This window comes from Oryx dammah, unplaced genomic scaffold (assembly GCF_014754425.2).
Source record: "Oryx dammah isolate SB20612 unplaced genomic scaffold, SCBI_Odam_1.1 HiC_scaffold_23, whole genome shotgun sequence".
NCBI classification, from domain to species: Eukaryota; Metazoa; Chordata; class Mammalia; order Artiodactyla; family Bovidae; genus Oryx; species Oryx dammah.
In genome coordinates this window covers 85,266,065-85,285,596 of record NW_024070207.1, presented here as the reverse complement: position 1 = coordinate 85,285,596, position 19,532 = coordinate 85,266,065, and the positions used below count along the sequence as shown (strand labels likewise).

Genomic DNA, 19,532 nt, shown 5'->3' with positions numbered 1-19,532 from the left:
ATTGGCCTTGAGATTGTGAGGGTTTATTAGTTTAGGGTTTTCTGTTTTGTTTCCCTGACCCAATTTACCACAGAAAATCCTAGAGCATTCCAATGGATTTTTTAAGTACTTATAAATTTTAGTGATCAACTTAATGTTTTCTAAATGCTTATGCAAATATCCCCAAAGATACATTAATGTTCTTTGTGGGATTTTAAGCTTAATTAACAGAAGTATACTCTTTCATTAAAGATTTAAACTTGGAAGTTTTAGAGTAAAATGGCTAAGGTGTTCTGTGAATAGCAATTTCAAGCAAAATAAAGTGTTTCCTTATATGTGTATTACTCAGGTTCCTCAGAGAAAGAGAACAAGTAAGAAGTATTTGAGAATAAGAGAGAGATTGAATTAATTTTAAGGAATTGACTCATATGATTGCAGAGGTTGGCAAGTCTGATATCTACAGGCAGGCTGATAACCCAGGAAAGAGTCAATGTTGAAGCTTGGGTCAGAAGGCAGTCTGGAAGGCAGAATTCCCTCTTCCTGGGAAATGGGAGTCTTTTTCTCTTAAGGCCTTCAACCAGTTATATAAAGCCTACTTATATTATGGAGGGGGCTCTGCTTTACTGAAAGTCTATTGATTTAAATATTAATCTCATCAAAAATATCTTCATAGCAACATCTAAATTGGTGTTTAACCAAATGTTTGGGTCCTGTGGCCTAGTCAAATTGGTAATATAAAATTATCCATCACAGTGTTGAACATACACTCATGCAAGCTCTGGAAAATATCTGTGTATCTATTTATATTTGTATAAATAGATGTTTTTCCATGTGCATATGGGGGTGTGTGTGTGTGTGTATGTGTGTGTATATATATATATATATATATATATATATTTGTGTGTAATGAGTTGTTATATCTATGTAGCCAAATAAATACAGCCTGTACAGAAATAATATGTATGAATGTATGCCTGTGTGTATGAGAGAGAAACATATCTATATAAATTTAAGTATTTTGATTTATAAAATCTTGATATTGGTATGGATATCTTAAAAGTGACCCAGATTGGGTGATTTGGAATGTTAGATATACTTTATTAAGATTTCTCTATATGGTGAATTTTATTTTCCAACATAGTACTCTCAGTGAGTATTCAGAATAAGCAGCACAGTCCTGAAGAATTCTAGTAGCTGTTGCACTTTTTAGACCTGACCTGAAATCATCTCTGCCATCCTAGTCTGTAAAGCAAGGTACACATTTAAAAATTCCTCTGGTGGAAAATGAAATATCTCTGTTTAAAATATTTTGAAATATTACACCTCAGATTTTGCAGTGAGAGAAGAGAGCTGTTATATGCTGATCAGTATATTGGTATTTTTACTTCAGATTTTTAAAGAGCGAGAAGAAGATCTGAGGCGTTTGTCTCGCCCATTGGAATGCTCTTGCTTCCGAACATCTATCTGGGATGAAACTCTCTATAAGGTGTGTATGTTTCCCTGAGTTTAAAGAGCATGAAAAAAAGCTAGAAAGGTATTATCAGAACTAAAAGATTTTAGACTCTTTCATAGCAATCTAGATGTGTTGAACTAAAAGAAGAAATTATCTACAATACATTGAAAAATATCCAACTTAACCTTAAGAGATTTTGGTTTTGATTTTAGGTTGGGTCGACGTACCTACCAGATCACACTGAATTAGCCCAGTTTGGTCCTGATTAATTTGATGCAGATCTTCATGACAGTAGAGGTTTCACTGGCCATCATCCATTTTGACCTGTTTTGGTCTCAATGCTGATTGGAACTGTATCTAATATTCAGGTACCTCTACAGGATATAAGCTAGTCTGTCTAAGTTTGGATGGCAATAGAAGAACAGTATTTAGGGGAGAAATTGGAGAAGGGAGTCTTAGAATGAGACATGTTATTCCAAGAATATGATAGCTGCAACTTTCATGCAAAATTAAAGACTAGCATTCTTTCAACCAAAGAAATTGTTCCTATTGCTGGAATGGATACCACACTGCTTATAGTAGTTGTTAAGGTTACAATAATAGCTGTGTTATGGATGAAGTTGAAATTACCTCATTGGCACATAAGCTCCTTATCCTGCTTTCTCCCTTTCTCCCAGTGATTTAGTGATTAGAAAGACTGGCTTCTTTTGGGTCTTCTGTGGTCAGACCTTTCCTTCAGACTCTTTCTGGTATTCATTGACAAGTCTGGGTAGGAAAGCATCCTTTTCAGTGATTCATAGCTACAGCCTCAGTATCAACTGCTTCTGACAAGTATCTTCAACCAAAAGCACAGAAACCTGATTTGCCAAGGAAAAAAACAGTTGGACTTTAAAACATAACCACTGATTTATTTTTTTTAACTAATTAATTTTTCCCAATATTATGTTGACCCAGCCTCACTCTAATAACAGATCATTTTGAGATACCTGTCTAGGAAATACTGTTCTAGATTAATTTGGGCCGAATTTCTCTCAAAGCCTTATTCCCATAGAACAGGTAACCGTGAATAAGGATGGACATGACGCACTGATAAGAACCAACTGCGGTGTGAAGGATGGCAATACATAACACGACCAAAGACAATTGGCTAATCACAACACTGCTGTGAGTGACAATGTCTCTGCTGTGGTTAGCTTTGGTGCCTTCTCCAAGGTAAATTCAGCAGTGACATTAACACCGACCTGGGAACTTGGAACCTGAACCCCCATGCCTAAGTAATAAAACTAATTGGAACAGAAACATGGCTCTTACATCTCTTACATAAATGTTACATAGAGCTGACATAAATTTTTTATATTTATTAAGTTTTATCCTACAAGCACTCATTGCCTATCTGCTTGATACTGTTGGACACACAAATAACTAAGACCAGGTTCCTGTGCTCTAGTAGGGGAGAGAAGATGATACACCCTACCAGACAAATTGGAATGAAATTGAAAGGAATATTATAATGAAAATTCAAATAAAAGAGCCTTAAGAAAATAGAGGGAGGGTGTGATTAATTTAAATTCCTATTATAGTCATACTCCTCTGGATGAAATCAGTTTTAGGCAAACACACGTGGACCATTTTTAATTTGATTAGATCAATAATTTATACAGCTGACAATAAGCCTTTTCAAATAAAGCCACTATTTTCTCTTGTAATTTCTCTTGTATGTTATCCCATTGAGGGGAGGGGCCATTTTTCTATGTGGCTCTGGTATTTACACTGAATTGATTATTGGATGTATGTAGATATTAGGTTCTGATCTTAAGAGCAATCTACCCTATTGGTCTTATCTATTTGAATGACTAGATTAGAAGTTCTTTAGCCCAGTAAATCAAGAGTTTTCAGCTTTCCCTAAGGCAATATGATTGAACTAAAGTATTTGTTGATTTTTAACTATCAGTGGAAAGAAGCATTTCATGTGTTTGAAACTTTTAAAAATCTAACTGAACAACAAAAATAAAATATTAGTTTCATTTTCTCATTTCATTTGTGTTATATTTGTTACTAGAATTTGTTGAGGACTCAATTATCACTATATTTTCCTGTCTATATATTATAGTATACTTCCACCAGGGAAGCCCATAGTATACTTACTCATTTGCAAAGATCTGGGCCTGTTTACCAGTTAGTAATATTGCACTGTGCTTCTGTTCTGTTAGGCTTGGTCCAGCATTGTTTACCAGCTGATCCCCAATGTCCAGCAGCTGGAAGTGAACCTAAGGAATTTTGCTGAAATTATCGAGGCTGATGAAGTACTTCTATTTGAGAGAGCCACTTTTCTGGTAAGAACTTTCTGCTGTGCAGATGTATTTCACACTCACCTTCTGTTCAGCAATGGAGAATATGTTGCCACTTTCAGAAAGACTCGTTTTCCTTGTCATTACTTCAGCATACATAGCTTTATTTATGAAGTAGTATTGTCAGTAAGTAACGTGAAAGAAGTTCTTTTGTGTGTTGGTCTTTAGTAATTAGTAGCACTTAGACATTTGCAGGTATTTGTTACTGTAGAATTTATTTTGTTAATAACTGTCCATTTGTCTTAAATAATTCCTATTTCCCATTGACTTCTATTATGAAATGATGGGTATTTTCCTTTGAGAAAACTTGCATCATACCCCTTTCTCCAAAACAGTTTAAAACTTAACATGGAAGAGATGTAATGGTCAACTCAGTGACATAGATAAGAGTTCAGATGGTGAGGTGAAAGGGCAAAGAGGTATGTTGGCATTATTTTTTTTATAAATTCAACTTAATAATATTATCTCCTACTGTGTATATGGCTGTGATGGAGTATGAAAAACCCAATATTATATTTATAAGTAAAATGTTTAATAACAGTAATGAAAACTCATTTGACATGTCACAAAAACTGCATAAGTAATTGCTGATCAGCTGCATAAATATAACCCTAAGAATAGCTCACAGAAAATTTGTTTCTGAGCCCTACCAAAGCTTGGTGATTTTAGATACATCTTTTTTTACATATACATGGATCTATTCTTTTTTTTTCAAGTTATTTTCTCATTTAGGTTATTACAGAATATTGAGCAGAGTTCCTTGTGCTGTATAGTAGGTCCCCATTGGCCATCTATTCTAAAATATAGCAGCATCTATCTATGTATCAATCCCAGACTCCCAATCTATCCCTACACCCACCTGTCCACCCTTGCAATCACATGTTCCTTCTCTAAGTCTGTCAGTCTGTTTCTATCTTGCAGACAAGTTCATCTGTATCATTTCTTTCAGATTCCATATATGAATGATATCATATGATATTTATCTTTCTCTCTGGCTTACTTCACTTATTCACTTAATATGATAATCTCTAGGTCTGTCCATGTTGCTGCAAATGAAATTATTTCATTCTTTTTTATGGCTGAGTAATATTCAGTTATTCAACTGTGAAGAAAGCTGATAGCATATTCAAAATCAGAGACATTACTTTGCCAACAAATGTCTGTCTAGTCAAGGCTATGGTTTTTCCAGTGGTCATGAATGGATGTAAGAGTTGGACTGTAAAGAAAGCTGAGCCCCAAAGAACTGATGCTTTTGAACTGTGGTGTTGGAGAAGACTCTTGAGAGTCCCTTGGACTGCAAGGAGATCCAGCCAGTCCATTCTAAAGGAAATCAGTCCTGGGTGTTCATTGGAAGGACTGATGCTAAAGCTGAAACTCCAATGCTTTGGCCACCTCATGAGAAGAGTTGACTCATTGGAAAAGACCCTAATGCTGGGAGGGATTGGGGGCAGGAGGAGAAAGGGACGACAGAGAATGAGATGGCTGGATGGCATCACTGACTCGATGGACATGAGTTTGAGTAAACTCTGGGAGTTGGTGACAGACAAGGAGGCCTGGCGTGCTGTGATTCATGGGGTCGCAAAGAGTAGGACACGACTGAGCGACTGAAATGAACTGAACCGAATATTCAATTATATTTATGTACCACATCTTTATCCATTCACTGTCAGTGAACATTTAGGCTGTTTCCATGTCTTAGCTTTTGTGAATAATGCTCCTGTGAACATAGGGATGCAGGTATATTTTTGAATTATACTTTTATCGAGATATATGCCAAGGAGTGGTATTGCCAGATCATATGACAACCATGCTTTAGTTTTTTAAAGAACCTCCATACTGTTTTCCATAGTGGCTGTACCAACTTAAATTCTCACCAACAGTGTAGGAGAGTTCCCTTTTCTCCACACCCTCTTCAGCATTTATTGTTTGTAGATTTTTTTCATGATGGCCATTCTGACTGGTTTGAGGTGACATCTTGTTTATAGTTTTGATTTGCATTTCTCTAATAATTAGTCATGTTGAGCATTTTTTCATGTGCCTCTTGGCCATCTGTAAGACTTTGGAGAAATATCTATTTAGGTCTTCTGCCCATTTTTTTGTTTTTTTTTTTTTTTTTTTTTTTTTTCTGCCCATTTTTTGAATGTGGTGTTTGTTTTTTGATATTGAGAACCATATGAGCTGTTTGTAAGCGTGGAGATTAATCCATTGTCACTGCATAGTTTACAAATATTTTCTCCCATTTTGTGAGTTATCTTTTTGCTTTCTTTATTGTTTCCTTTACTGTGCAAGGTTTTCCAGTTTAATTAAATCCCATTTGTTTGTGTTTAATTTCTATTAGTCTAGGAGATGGATTGAAAAAGATATTGATGCAATTTATGTCAGAGTGTTTTGCCTATGTTTTCCTCTCAAGAGTCTTATACTGTCCAGTCTGACATTTAGGTCATTAATCCATTTTGAGTTTTTGTGTGTATGATGATAAAGAGTGTACTAATTTAATTTTTCAAATGTAGCTCTCTGGTTTTTCCAGAACCATTTGTTGAAGAGATTGTCTTTTCTTCATTATATAGTCTTGCCTCCTTTGTTGTAGATTAATTGGTCCGTGGATTTACATCTGGGCTTTCTAGTCTATTCCATTAATCTATATGTCTATTTTCATGCCAGTGCCATACTGTTTCATTTAATGTAGCTTTGTAGTATAGTCTGAAGTCAAGGAGCCTGATTCCTCCCGCTCTGTTTTTCTTATTCAAGATTGCTTTGGATATTCAGGGAATTTTGTTTCTCCATACAAATTTTAAGATTTTTTGTTCTGGTTCTATGAAAAATGCCATTGGTAATTTGATAGGGATTGTGTTTAATTTGTAGATTGCCTTGGGTAATATAGTAATTGTGACAATATTCATTTTCCAATCCAAGAACATGGTATATCTTTCTATCTGTTTGTGTCATGTTTGATTTCTTTCATCTGTGTCTTTGTTTTCTGCTACTCAGTAAAAACTTGCTATTCAGGACAGTAAGATGAGGAAAAGTGAGGTTCTGGCAGTCTGGAAGAAGTTTCTTTATGACACAGAGAAAAGAAAATTGAGATGAGTCTACTATGCTGTAGATTCCCTAAATACTTTTGTGTTCTATTTCAGTTCTGTGGAAACTGAAAAAGTTAGGGCTTTGAGTAGTTCTAGTTAGTGTTGTCAGCCTCCATTTCTCCCAGTTCACAATGGCTCATCTTTTCCGTAGGCGATAAAATCAAATAAACTCCCAGCTTGAAAGAATATTTGTTGAGGAGTTTTGCTTCTGTGTTCATCAGTGTAACTGGCATGTAATTTTCTTTTTTGTGTGATATCTTTGTCTAGTTTTGGTATCAGGGTGATGGTGGCCTTGTAGGATGAGTTTGGGAGTATTCTACCCTCTGTATTTTTTTGGAAGAGTTTGAAAATGAAAGGTATCAGCTCGTCTCTAAATGTTTGATATAAATCACCTGTGAAACCATTTGGTCTGGGACTTCTGTTTGTAGGAAGATTTTTAATCACAATTTTAATTTCATTACTTGTGATTGGTCTATTTATATTTTCTATTTCTTCTTAGTTCAGTCTTGGAAGGTTGTACTGAAACATGTCCATTTCTTCCAGATTTTCCATTTTATTGGCATATATTTGCTTGTAGTCATCTCTTACAATCCTTTTTATTTCTGTGGTATCAGCTCTATGTAACTTTTCCATTTTCATTTCTAATTTTATTTGAATCCTCTCCTCTTCTTTTCATGATGAGTCTGGCTAATGGTTTATCAAGTTTATTTATCTTTTCAAAGGTCCAGCTCTAGTTTCATTGATCTTTTCTATTGTTTTCTTCATCTCTATTTCATTTATTTCCGTTCTATCTTTATGATTTCTTTCCTTCTATTAAACTTTGGGTTTTATTCTTCTTCTCTAGTTGCTTTAAGGTTAGGTTGTTTATTTGAGATTTTTCGTTTCCTAGATAAGATTATATTGCTATAAGCTTCCCTCTTAAAACTGCTTTTGTTGTGTCCCATAGGTTTTGAATCATCATGCTTTCATTTTCATTTATCTCTAGGTATTTTTTATTTCCTCTTTGATTTCTTCAGTGATCCATTGGTTGTTTAGTAGCATATTATTTAGCTTCCATGTATTTGTGTTTTTTACAGTTTTCTTTTCTTGTAATTGATTTCTAACCTCATAGTGTTGTGTGGGAAAAGATGCTTGATATGACTTCAATTTTATTAAATTTACCTGGCGGGGCTCACTTTGTGGTCCAGTATGTGATCAGTTCTGGAGAATGTTCCATGTGCACTTGGGAAGAATGTGTATTCTGCTGCTTTTGGATGGAAAGCTCTATAAATACCAGTTAAGTTCATCTGGTCTAATGTGTCATTTCAGGCCTGCATTTCCTTATTGATTTTTCTGTCTGGATGATCTGTCCTTAATGAAATTGTGGTGTTAAAAGTCCCCTAATATTTTTGTGTTACTGTCATTTTCACTTTTTTAAAATTAAATTTAATTTTTTAATATAAATTTAATTGGAGGTTAATTACTTTACAATATTGTATTGGTTTTGACATACAGTATTTGCCTTATATATTAAGGTGCCCCTATGTTGGGTGCATATATTTTTACAATTGTTATGTCTTCTTCTTGGAGTGACCCCTTGATCATTTTGTAGTGTTCTCCTTTGTGTATTGTAACAGTTTATTTTAAAGTCTATTTTGTCTGATATGAGTATTGCTATTCCAGCTTTCTTTTGATTTCAATTGCATGGAATATATTTTTCCACCCCCTTACTGTTAGTCTCTTTGTGTCCCTAGATCTGAAGTGGGTCTCTTGTAAACAACATATATATGATAGACACATATTTTAATCTGAGTTTGGTTCCCCTTTTATAAAATAGAGATAATATCTATATCATAATTTTTGTGTGGTTTAAAATAGGACAGTTCAGTTCAGTTCAGTTCAGTTGCTCAGTTGTGTCCGACTCTGCAACCCCATGAATCGCAGCACGCCAGGCCTCCCTGTCCATCACCAACTCCCGGAGTTCACTCAGATTCACATCCATCGAGTCAGTGATGCCATCCAGCCATCTCATCTTCTGTTGTCCCCTTCTCCTCCTGCCCCCAATCCCTCCCAGCATCACAGTCTTTTCTAATGAGTCAACTCTTCGCATGAGGTGGCCAAAGTACTGGAGCTTCAGCTTTAGCATCATTCCTTCCAAAGAAATCCCAGGGCTGATCTCCTTCAGAATGGACTGGTTGGATCTCCTTGCAGTCCAAGGGACTCTCAAGAGTCTTCTCCAACACCACAGTTCAAAAGCATCAATTCTTCGGCGCGCAGCCTTCTTCACAGTCCAACTCTCACATCCATACATGACCACAGGAAAAACCATAGCCTTGACTAGACAGACCTTAGTCGGCAAAGTAATGTCTATGCTTTTGAATATGCTATCATGATGACATTAAATCCTAGTACAAAGTTTAGCATATAGCTGACAAACTGTCAAACATTGGTTTCTTTTCTTATTACAGCCAACAGAGGGCAGAGAATGCAGGTGCAGTTTTTCCTCTTAACTTTGTAGAAACATTGTTTTTAATGGCAGCATACTTGGCAGTCGTTCTTCCTGCTAACTGGTACAGCTGAGGCAACAAGACCTAATCAGTGTCTTCTGCCTCATCCCATAGGCAGGGATTACTTGCTGGGAAGTTCACTATCCTGAGTCCTGTCTTTCCCACTAGTGTGAATAGCAGCAAGGAAGTGAGCTTTTGTCTGTCTTGATACACATGGCATGATGGACTCCTGCTTAGTGGTATTTTCCTGCCACATCTACCACATATGATCATAGGGGTTAATTTAATATGAACTCTGTTTTTCACCAATAACAAGTGGCTTTTGGTTTCTCTTGAGGACTGTGTTTAGGTGCTTTGACCATTTTCACTGAGGTGCTTGAAGTCAAGCAACAGGAACCTAGTCCACCATTGGTCTAGGAATTATGTTTTTGAAATTTCAGGGAATAGCCCTGTGAATTTTCTTCTGGCAAATGACTCAGTTTTGCTTCCTACTAGAAACTTAACATCAGCCTGTGGGAAATACTTTTGTGGTTTTATTAATCTGAAAGTGTTAGGGGATGCATTTTCAGCTGGCATTGGTGTCCATCATGAATAGGTTTATTTTTCATTTATGAATAGTACATCCTCAGAGGTTAGAATCAATCAGTTAAGATTTTAAAATATAATACCAAAAATCACTTGGTTATAGCCTTCATTAAAATTAAGTACATTAAGTATACCTCAAGAACAGCTAAGAATTTTTATTTATTTTTCCTTTTTGATTTGTACTTTTTTTGAATCAACAACCGTTCTGTGAAATGTTGAAATAAGATGAATATTTAAAGTAAGTGAGAAAGGCTAGCAGTGAACCAAAATAGATAATACTTAAATGTTCTAATAAAATTATAACCAAACATTACTGGATGGGTCATCCTTAGGGATGTTGAATTTATACAAAATACTGATAGAATATGGGACAGAGCAATAAAGACAGTAAAGCCAGTTGCTAACTCTACCCTGAAAATCAGGGTGACCAAGAGACTGATGAATGTAATGGCTTGAGGAGTAGTAGAGGGTGATATGACAATGCTGCATGGATTGAAAGGGCATTGCTCTTTTTTGTAGGTGGTTTCTCACTATCAGTGTAAAGAACAGCGCGATGCCCACAGATTTGAGAAAATCAGCAACATTATTAAGCAATTTAAGCTGAGCTGCAGGTAAGAGATCTTGTGTGATATATTCAATATTTATCTCAGGAAAAAATTGTCATATTTGAGACGTTCAAATACCTTTAGTAGACACCACTTCTCTATTCAGCATAGTCCCTTATATTAACAAATTTTGGGCTTCCCTAGTGACTCAGTGGTAAAGAATCTGCCTGCCAATGCAAGAGATGTGGGTTTGATGCCTGATCTGGGAAGATTCCACAGGCCACAAAGCAACTAAACCTATACTCCACAACAAGAGAGGCCACCACAATGAGAAGCCTATGCACTGCAACTAGAGAATAGCCCCCACTCCCCTAACTAGAGAAAAGCCTATGCAGCAATGAAGACCCAACACAGCCAAAATAAATAAACAAAATTTTAAAGCAAGACAAAAACTCAACTCTAAACTTCTTGACTGAAGTGAAAGACAATATCCTTTAATGCAAAATCAACTGATGCAGAAGAAGCATATGAAAAATATCTAAGCTGAGTACCCTTTCAAGATGTTTTTTACTATTTGGGAAGAAATAAACAGATGATGTCCAAGAGAGTTTTGAAAAAAAAGAAGGAGGGTTTACCTTATCAAATACCAAGATTTACTATAAAACTACAATAATAAAAATAGTGTGGTACTGATTTCAGGAATGGTACAAAGAAGAACATCTAAAAATGTCTGATCATATTGTCTCAGCTTTGTTAAATCTAGTTTGAATCTTAGCATTGTGAATGTAGGAAGTAGGAATGGCTGAACATCATAATCTAGTAAAGATTTAATAATCAAAATTCTTATTGTGGTAAAACTTTGATACTCAGACAATAGAATAAGTGTAAGTAATCCCTTTAATGCCTTAGCATATTTTGAGACTTTCTGATATGTTTATACCAACATTTTTAAAGAAGAAATTGCAAATGGCATATAAATATTATTACTCTTTTTGTTTTCAAAGAAATGGGGTCATTTCTAGAATTTCAACATAACTAATATTCAAAAGGTATAGTTGTTAATCTCAATGATAAGAAAATTTCAACTGAATAAACTTAAATATTAGAGAAATCTTTAGCAACATGAATCTAGGTCTAAGCCTACTTTTCAATTCACAGTCACTGTCAAGTCCTAATCTGCTTTCTGTCAAGGCCACTTTCCAAGACATGTTAAGTTTGGCATTAGAGTTTCCTTGGAAAACAAAGTGAGATTAGTGATTAACTGTCTTAATGAGGTGGTGGATTGAGATATAATGGTATGCAAATGTTAATATGAAAGATAAGAATGTCTGATATTACTATTATTTTATGTCCTTTACTCACTTTTCCCCTTTCTCCTGTAGCAAGCTAGCTGCCTCTTTCCAGAGCATGGAAGTCAGGAACTCTAACTTTGCTGCTTTCATTGACATTTTTACATCCAACACTTATGTGATGGTCGTGATGTCTGATCCATCTATTCGTAAGTTTATACTTAGCTGACATAGATTCAAAGCCACATATTCTTTAAACTAATTGCTTTAGAAGTTGTACATTATTAAAAATACTGAAAACTATTTTATAGTGCACAACCCTGTGAATGTACTTAGTGCCACTGACCTATACATTTAACAATGGTTAAAAGGGTAAATTTCATTTTATGTGTATTTTACCACAATGAAAATAAATTAGTACTAATGGTAAATCAGTTCAGTTCAGTCGCTCAGTCGTGTGCAACTCTTTGCAGTTCCATGAATTGCAGCACGCCAGGCCACTATGTCCATCACCAACTCCCGGAGTTTATTCAAACTCGTGTCCGTCGAGTCGGAGATGCCATCCAGCCATCTCATCCTCTGTCGTCCCCTTCTCCTCCTGCCCCCAATCCCTCCCAGCATCAGGGCCTTTTCCAATGAGTCAAATCTTCTCATGAGGTGGCCAAAGTATTGGAGTTTCAGCTTCAGCATCACTTATTCTAATGAACACCCAGGACTGATCTCCTTTAGAATGAACTGGTTGGATCTCCTGGACGTCCATGAGACTCTCAAGAGTCTTCTTCAACACCACAGTTCAAAAGCATCAATTCTTCGGCACTCAGCTTTCTTCACAGTCCAACTCTCACATCCATACATGACTACAGGAAAAACCATACCCTTGACTAGACTGACTTTAGTCGGCAAAGTAATGTCTCTGCTTTTTAATATGCTATCTAGGTTGGTCATAACTTTCCTTCCAAGGAGTAATCATCTTTTAATTTCATGGCGGCAATCACCATCTGCAGTGATTTTGGAGCCCCAAAAATAAAGTCTGACACTGTTTCCCCATCTATTTGCCATGAAGTCAAGGGGCCAGATGCCATGATCTTAGTTTTCTGAATATTGAGCTTTAAGCCAACTTTCTCAACTCTGCTCTTTCACTTTCATCAAGAGGCTTTTTAGTTGCTCTTCACTTTCTGCCATAAGGGTGGTATTATCTGTATATCTGAGGTTATTGATATTTCTCCCGGCAATCTTGATTCCAGCTTGTGCTTCTTCCAGCCCACCATTTCTCATGATGTACTCTGCATATAAGTTAAATAAGCAGGGTGACAATATACTGCCTTGATGTACTCCTTTTCCTATTTGGAACCAGTCTGTTGTTCCATGTCCAGTTCTCACTGTTGCTTCCTGACCTGCATACAGATTTCTCAAGAGGCAGGTCAGATGGTCTGGTATTCCCATCTCTATCAGAATTTTCCACAGTTTGTTGTGATCCACACAGTCAAAGGATTTGGCATAGTCAATAAAGCAGAAATCGATGTTTTTCTGGGACTCTCTTGATTTTTCCATGATCCAGCAGATGTTGGCAATTTGATCTCTGGTTCCTCTGCCTTTTCTAAAACCAGCTTGAACATCTGGAAGTTCAAAGTTCACGTATTGCTGAAGCCTGGCTTGGAGAATTTTGAGCATTACTTTACTAGCGTGTGAGATGAGTGCAATTGTGCAGTAGTTTGAGCATTCTTTGGTATTGCCTTTCTTTGGGATTGGAATGAAAATGGACCTTTTCCAGTCCTGTGGCCACTGCTGAGTTTTCCAAATGTGCTGGCATATTGAGTGCAGCACTTTCACAGCATCATCTTTCAGGATTTAAAATAGTTCAACTGGAATCCCATCACCTCCACTAGCTTTGTTCATAGTGATTCTTTCTAAGGCCCACTTGATTTCACATTTTAGGATGTCTGGCTCTAGGTGAGTGATCACACCATCGTGATTATCTGGGTCATGAAGATCTTTTTTGTACAGTTCTTCCGTGTATTCTTGCCACCTCTTCTTGATATCTTCTGCTTCTGTTAGGTCCATACCGTTTCTGTCCTTTATCGAGCCCATCTTTGCATGAAATGTTCCCTTGGTATCTCTAATTTTCTTGAAGAGATCTCTAGTCTTTCCCATTTTGTTGTTTTCCTCTATTTCTTGCATTGATCACTGAAGAAGGCTTTCTTATCTCTCCTTGCTATTCTTTGGAACTCTGCATTCAGATGCTTATATCTTTCCTTTTCTCCTTTGCCTTTCACTTCTCTTCTTTTCACAGCTATTTGTAAGGCCTCCCCAGACAGGCATTTTGCTTTTTTGCATTTCTTCTCCATGGGGATGGTCTTGATCCCTGTCTCCTGTACAGTGTTATGAACCTCCGTCCATGGTTCATCAGGCACTCTATCAGATCTACTCCCTTAAATCTATTTCTCACTTCCACTGTATAATCATAAGGGATTTGATTTAGATCATACCTGAATTTGGCAATAAGGAGTTCATGATCTGAGCCACAGTCAGCTCCCGGTCTTTTTTTTTGCTGACTGTATAGAGCTTCTGCATCTTTCGCTGCAAAGAATATAATCAATCTGATTTTGGTGTTGACCATCTGGTGATGTCCATGTGTAGAGTCTTCTCTTGTGTTGGTGGGAGAGGGTATTTGCTATGACCAGTGCGTTCTCTTTGCAAAAGTCTATTAGCCTTTGCCCTGCTTCATTCTGTACTCCAAGGCCAAATTTGCCTGTTATTCCAAGTGTTTCTTGACTTCCTCCTTTTGCATTCCAGTCCGCTATAACGAAAAGGACATCTTTTTTGGGTGTTAGTTCTAGAAGATCTTGTAGGTCTTCATAGAACTGTTCAACTTCAGCTTCTTCAGCGTTACTGGTTGGGGCATAGGCTTGATATTGAATGGTTTGCCTTGGAAATGAACAGAGATCATTCTGTCATTTTTGAGATTGCATCCAAGTACTGCATTTCGGACTCTCTTGTTGACCATGATGGCTACTCTCTTGTTGACCATGATGGCTACTCCATTTCTTCTAAGGGATTCCTGCCCACAGTAGTAGATATAATGGTCATCTGAGTTAAATTCACCCATTTCATTCCATTTTAGTTCGCTGATTACTAGATTGTTGACGTTCACTCTTGCCATCTCCTGTTTGACCACTTCCAATTTGCCTTGAATCATGGGCCTAACATTCCAGATTCCTATGCAATATTGCTCTCTAAAGCATCAGACCTTCCTTCTATCACCAGTCACATCCACAACTGGGTATTCTTTTTGCTTTGACTCCATCCCTTCATTGTTTCTGGAGTTGTTTCTCCACTGATCTCCAGTAGCATATTGGGCACCTACCAACCTGAGGAGTTCCTCTTTTAGTATGCTATCATTTTGCCTTTTCATACTGTTCATGGGGTTCTCAAGGCAAGAATACTGAAATGGTTTGCCATTCCCTTCTCCATTGGACCACATTCTGTCTAATGAGAAATAATTTTTTTAATCAATTTATATTTTGAAGTTTAGAAATACTTTAGACTCTAGGGTATTATATTTTTCTTCATGAGAGCTTCAAAAATCAAATTACTAAATCTGGGGATTTTAAAGAAAGCAAACTCAAATGTATGACTTGTGCTCTACCTGGGGTATATTTTTAAAAGACTAGTCACTCTAAGCTCTGAACTTTTCATTGTTGAACCATAAATACTGTACTCCCATATTTTTGTTAGGGGCATAGAGAGAGATATTTGGTGCCTCCATGCCATAATAGCTATATCAATCACAACTGTTAAAATAAAGGTTCTAACAGTATTTCTAGGATGTTCCCAGAAATTTAAATTATCTCTTAAATTATGTATCTTAGGGTAATATTAGAATATAGCAGAAGATAATGTTTTACTATTAGCCCCAAACTAAACAAGTTTGAAAATTTATTTTGAAAGTATTATGTTTAGAATATAAATAAATCTTTTACTCAGAAATATTAAACTCTGATTAACTTGGGACATAGGTTCTCTGTGACATAAATTGAGGAATTTGGCTCTCTTTCATTTTTTGTTTTTACTAGTAATATATTCCTTTGGCTATTTGTACTAACTGTGTTGGATATCTTCCCTACCCCATCCTCAGCTTCTGCAGCTACTCTGATCAATATCCGCAATGCCAGGAAACACTTTGAAAAGCTGGAAAGAGTGGATGGGCCAAAGCAGTGTCTTCTCATGCGCTAAAACATTGCCAAATGTTGTTTCAGGAAAAAAAATGGAATACTATTTCTTAATGTTGTATTAGTATATATAGGCTCTGAAATGTTGTGATGCTTATCACTTCTGCATTTCTTCCCTACTCCCCAGTCTTCATGTATAACCTTGAATGCTATTTACTCAAATAGCCTGTAAGAAGTTAGAAGATAAACTGTCTATGAATGTGGTGTGACATAAAAGTAGGTGATATGTAAGTGTTCTGATAACAATGTTCTAATAGTGTAAGTGTTCTAATTACCTGGTTTCAGTTGTTGTGTATGCCGAAGCCTTTTCCAGCATCATCTTATATTCCTCATCAGATAGTAACCTATATGTTTGGAATATTACTGTTTTCTCAGCATGCACTAAAAATATTCCTTAAATGCAATTATAAATAAAGTTTTGCTATTACAGATTTCAGTAACATTCTTTTCTTTTCTTTTTTTTTTTCTTTCCCTTGTTTCTTCAGCTTTTCCCTAAGAAAAAGAAAATGAATTTCACAGTTAACCTAGGGGAAGAAGACTTGCTGTTTGGGAAATAGTATAAAATAAAGTTTGTTGGGAAGGATGAGCCAAATGATAGCCTTAAAGCTAGGCAGAAGAGTTTTGATATAATATGATAGGAAATGGCAAAGGAATTTTGAAAGAAAGTTAACCTGTGGGCTGACTGATGGCAGCTGGAGAAACATATAGTAATCCAGGCCTGATGTGTGTTGAAAGTCTGTTTCAAGATGCAACTAGAGAAGGAATGAATTAAAAGTTGAGAGGAAATAGATAGTATTTATGAGATGTAAGTCTTTCTATGAGGCCCAGGAATGGTTAATTTATATATTCCGTAATACCTAATGGGATGTGCTTTCATTATACTCATTAAAGTGAAAGAAAGTGAAAGTGAAGTCGCTCAATTGTGTCCAACTCTTTGCGACCGCATAGACTGTAGCCTATCAGGCTCCTCCATCCATGGGATTTTCCAGGCAAGAGTGCTGGAGTGGATTGCCATTTCCTTCTCCAGGGGATTTTCCCAACCCAGGAATCGAACCCAGGTCTCCCGCATTGCAGGCAGACACTTTACCGCCTGAGCCACCAGGGAAGCCCATTATACTCATTAAGTATTATTATAAAACCTCATTCAAGGTGGGACTTTATTTGACTTCATTCCCAAGGAAAAGATGACCCATTGTGAACTGGGAGAAGAGCTTGGCAACACCAACTGCTGCTACTGCTAAGTCACTTTAGTTGTGTCCGACTCTGTGCGACCCCATAGACGGCAGCCCACCAGGCTCCACTGTCCCTGGGATTCTCCAGGCAAGAATACTGGAGTGGGTTGCCATTTCCTTCTCCAATGCATGAAAGTGAAAAGTGAAAGTAAAGTCTTCTAGTCATGTCCTGACTAGAATTACTCAAAGTCGTAACTTTTTCAGTTTGTATAGAACTGAAACAGAACACAAAAGCATTTAGGGAATCTACAGCACAGTAGATTCATCTCAATTTTATTTCGTGAAGAAACTTCTTCCAGACTGCCAGAACCTCATCTTTCCTCATCTTATTGTCCCCAATGGAGATAAATAGTTTTTACTGAGTAGCAAAGAACATGCTGTCATTATGTAGATTAAAAATGTAAATTCTTAAAAGAATCTTATGGGATTAATTTTATCAACAGTTGCATTAATCTTCTATAGAAGAAGAGTTTAAGTTTGATGTTCTAGATTATTTGTCCTATTAATATCTAGGAAAGTGAAGAGGGAGTCTGTTCTGTGACTAATGATTTGGCATGTTCTCCTTATCCTTTATGTGGGATGAGATTTGAAGGAAAACACCCAAAAGTGGTTTTTGTTTTTTTTTTTCTCCTTTGGAAGGTAGATACAGGTCTCCCACATTGCAGACATTATTTACCAGCTGAGCTACCAGGGAAGCCCTAGATATAGATATATAGATATTCAATTAGTTGAGCACCAGAAAAAGCTGTTACATGATTATTTTGTTTGCTCTTCATGCAACATTTTCTCAGATTCTAGTTATAACTTGAACTTAAAGGATGTATAAAATTATGAAAGGTGAGAAAAACAAGGTTATGATTTGACTTAATCCTAATGGTAATGAACAGCTGGTCTTCTTTGTCATTGAAGACAAGAAAAAAATGTTTTGAGATATTTGCCCAAAGATGTGCCACTTAGAAACTGAAATAACACAAGTGGACAGTGAAGACATGTACACGGAAAGAGTTGGAGAGAAGAAATCAAAACTAATGATGTAAAACTTATGAGTTTAGTGATACAGTGAATTGATTCTCTTTATAGGCCTTGTTAGCTATTTTAGTAGGATAGGGCAGTGGTTCTCAAACTTGAGCATGCATCAGAACCACTTGGAGGATTACAGATAAAAAACACTGGTGCCAGGGGGCACTCTCTCTCCCCCTTCTGATGTCTATGTCAGAAGCTTTCTTTGTCCCTTTTCATACTTTAATAAAACTCTGCTATACAAAAGCTCTTGATTTATCAAGCCTGGTCCCTGGTCCCAAAGCTAAATCTTCAGACATCACAAATCCGACATCTGTGAGCTATCATCTTGGGGGCTCATCTTGAATCTTCAGGACAAAGTAAGAACACTCAAGAGCTCTAGCCTCTCTGCTTTCTCAGTATACGTTTCTCCTTTTACTTCACTAACTCTATGGTGTGCTTGTGTGAATGAATGATATGCCCTGTGTGAACCAAGTGATGAGCCCTGCTCTGTGGTTTCATGGTGCCTCAGAATGACTGAAGGCAGCCTCAAAAAGGAGAGCCTTGTTGGGTGTTTATACTGACCTACCAATGCCAAGAGACACCCAATGTCCCTGCGAGGGGAGCAGCCAGAAATGGGCAAAGCGTGTGGAACAAACTTTCCTTTCTTGGTCATCTTTTCCTGGTCTCTTTGACCATTTCATAATTGTGTGGGAAATCAGAACTACTAACCTAATCTATTGGGTCATAGACTTTCAAGAGACTTGTGATCCATGCTGTTACTGTGTACTTTTACTTAGCTGAAAGTTACAAGAGCACATTTGGGAGTGAGATGCAGCTCTAGCTCCAGGAATGCCCCTCAGGCTAGAGGTCACTCTCTTGGCTGCCTGCCTCTGAGGCCAGTGACCTGAAAGTAAGTCTTTGTCACAGCTGTCCCTCTAATCTATGTGGATAAAAATATTGCTGGTGACCATGAGCTTTTTGAGGACACAGATTAGGAATTGTAGGATCTGGTCAGATTGGAAGTACAGTGGGCTTCTTCCATTGGTAGTTCTAACTGTTAGTGGATCAGAGGAGGCTCTCTGGTGGCTTTTGTCTCAATGCCTTAGATATTCCTTTTGTGGAATCTGTGGGAATGAACTGGAAGGATCAGCCCTAGTAGCTTAAGGAAAAGAAAAAAAAAAAGTTTTCCTCGCTGGCCAACCGTTTTGCTATCACATATACTGGTGTGGTGACACTCAGAACAGACATCTTGATTGTTGTTCATCCCTTTATAACTCACCTCTTCTATTGTGATCAGGACAATA

The 19,532-nt window shown here is 36.9% G+C and overlaps 1 protein-coding gene across 2 annotated transcripts in view; it reads left to right on the top strand.

The window, feature by feature from the left end:
• The window catches only part of LOC120882198 (ras-related GTP-binding protein B), a 39,856-nt gene extending 23,431 nt beyond the window's left edge, over positions 1–16,425 (top strand). For both annotated transcript variants that reach the window (XM_040266083.1, XM_040266082.1), the window contains 5 exons: positions 1,370–1,465; positions 3,643–3,765; positions 10,451–10,542; positions 11,859–11,974; positions 15,901–16,425. In XM_040266083.1, coding sequence (XP_040122017.1) covers positions 1,370–1,465; positions 3,643–3,765; positions 10,451–10,542; positions 11,859–11,974; positions 15,901–15,998 — 525 coding nt within the window. In that variant the 3' untranslated portion in view covers positions 15,999–16,425. The remainder of the gene's footprint in view (positions 1–1,369; positions 1,466–3,642; positions 3,766–10,450; positions 10,543–11,858; positions 11,975–15,900) is intronic.
• Positions 16,426–19,532: the final 3,107 nt, after the last annotated feature.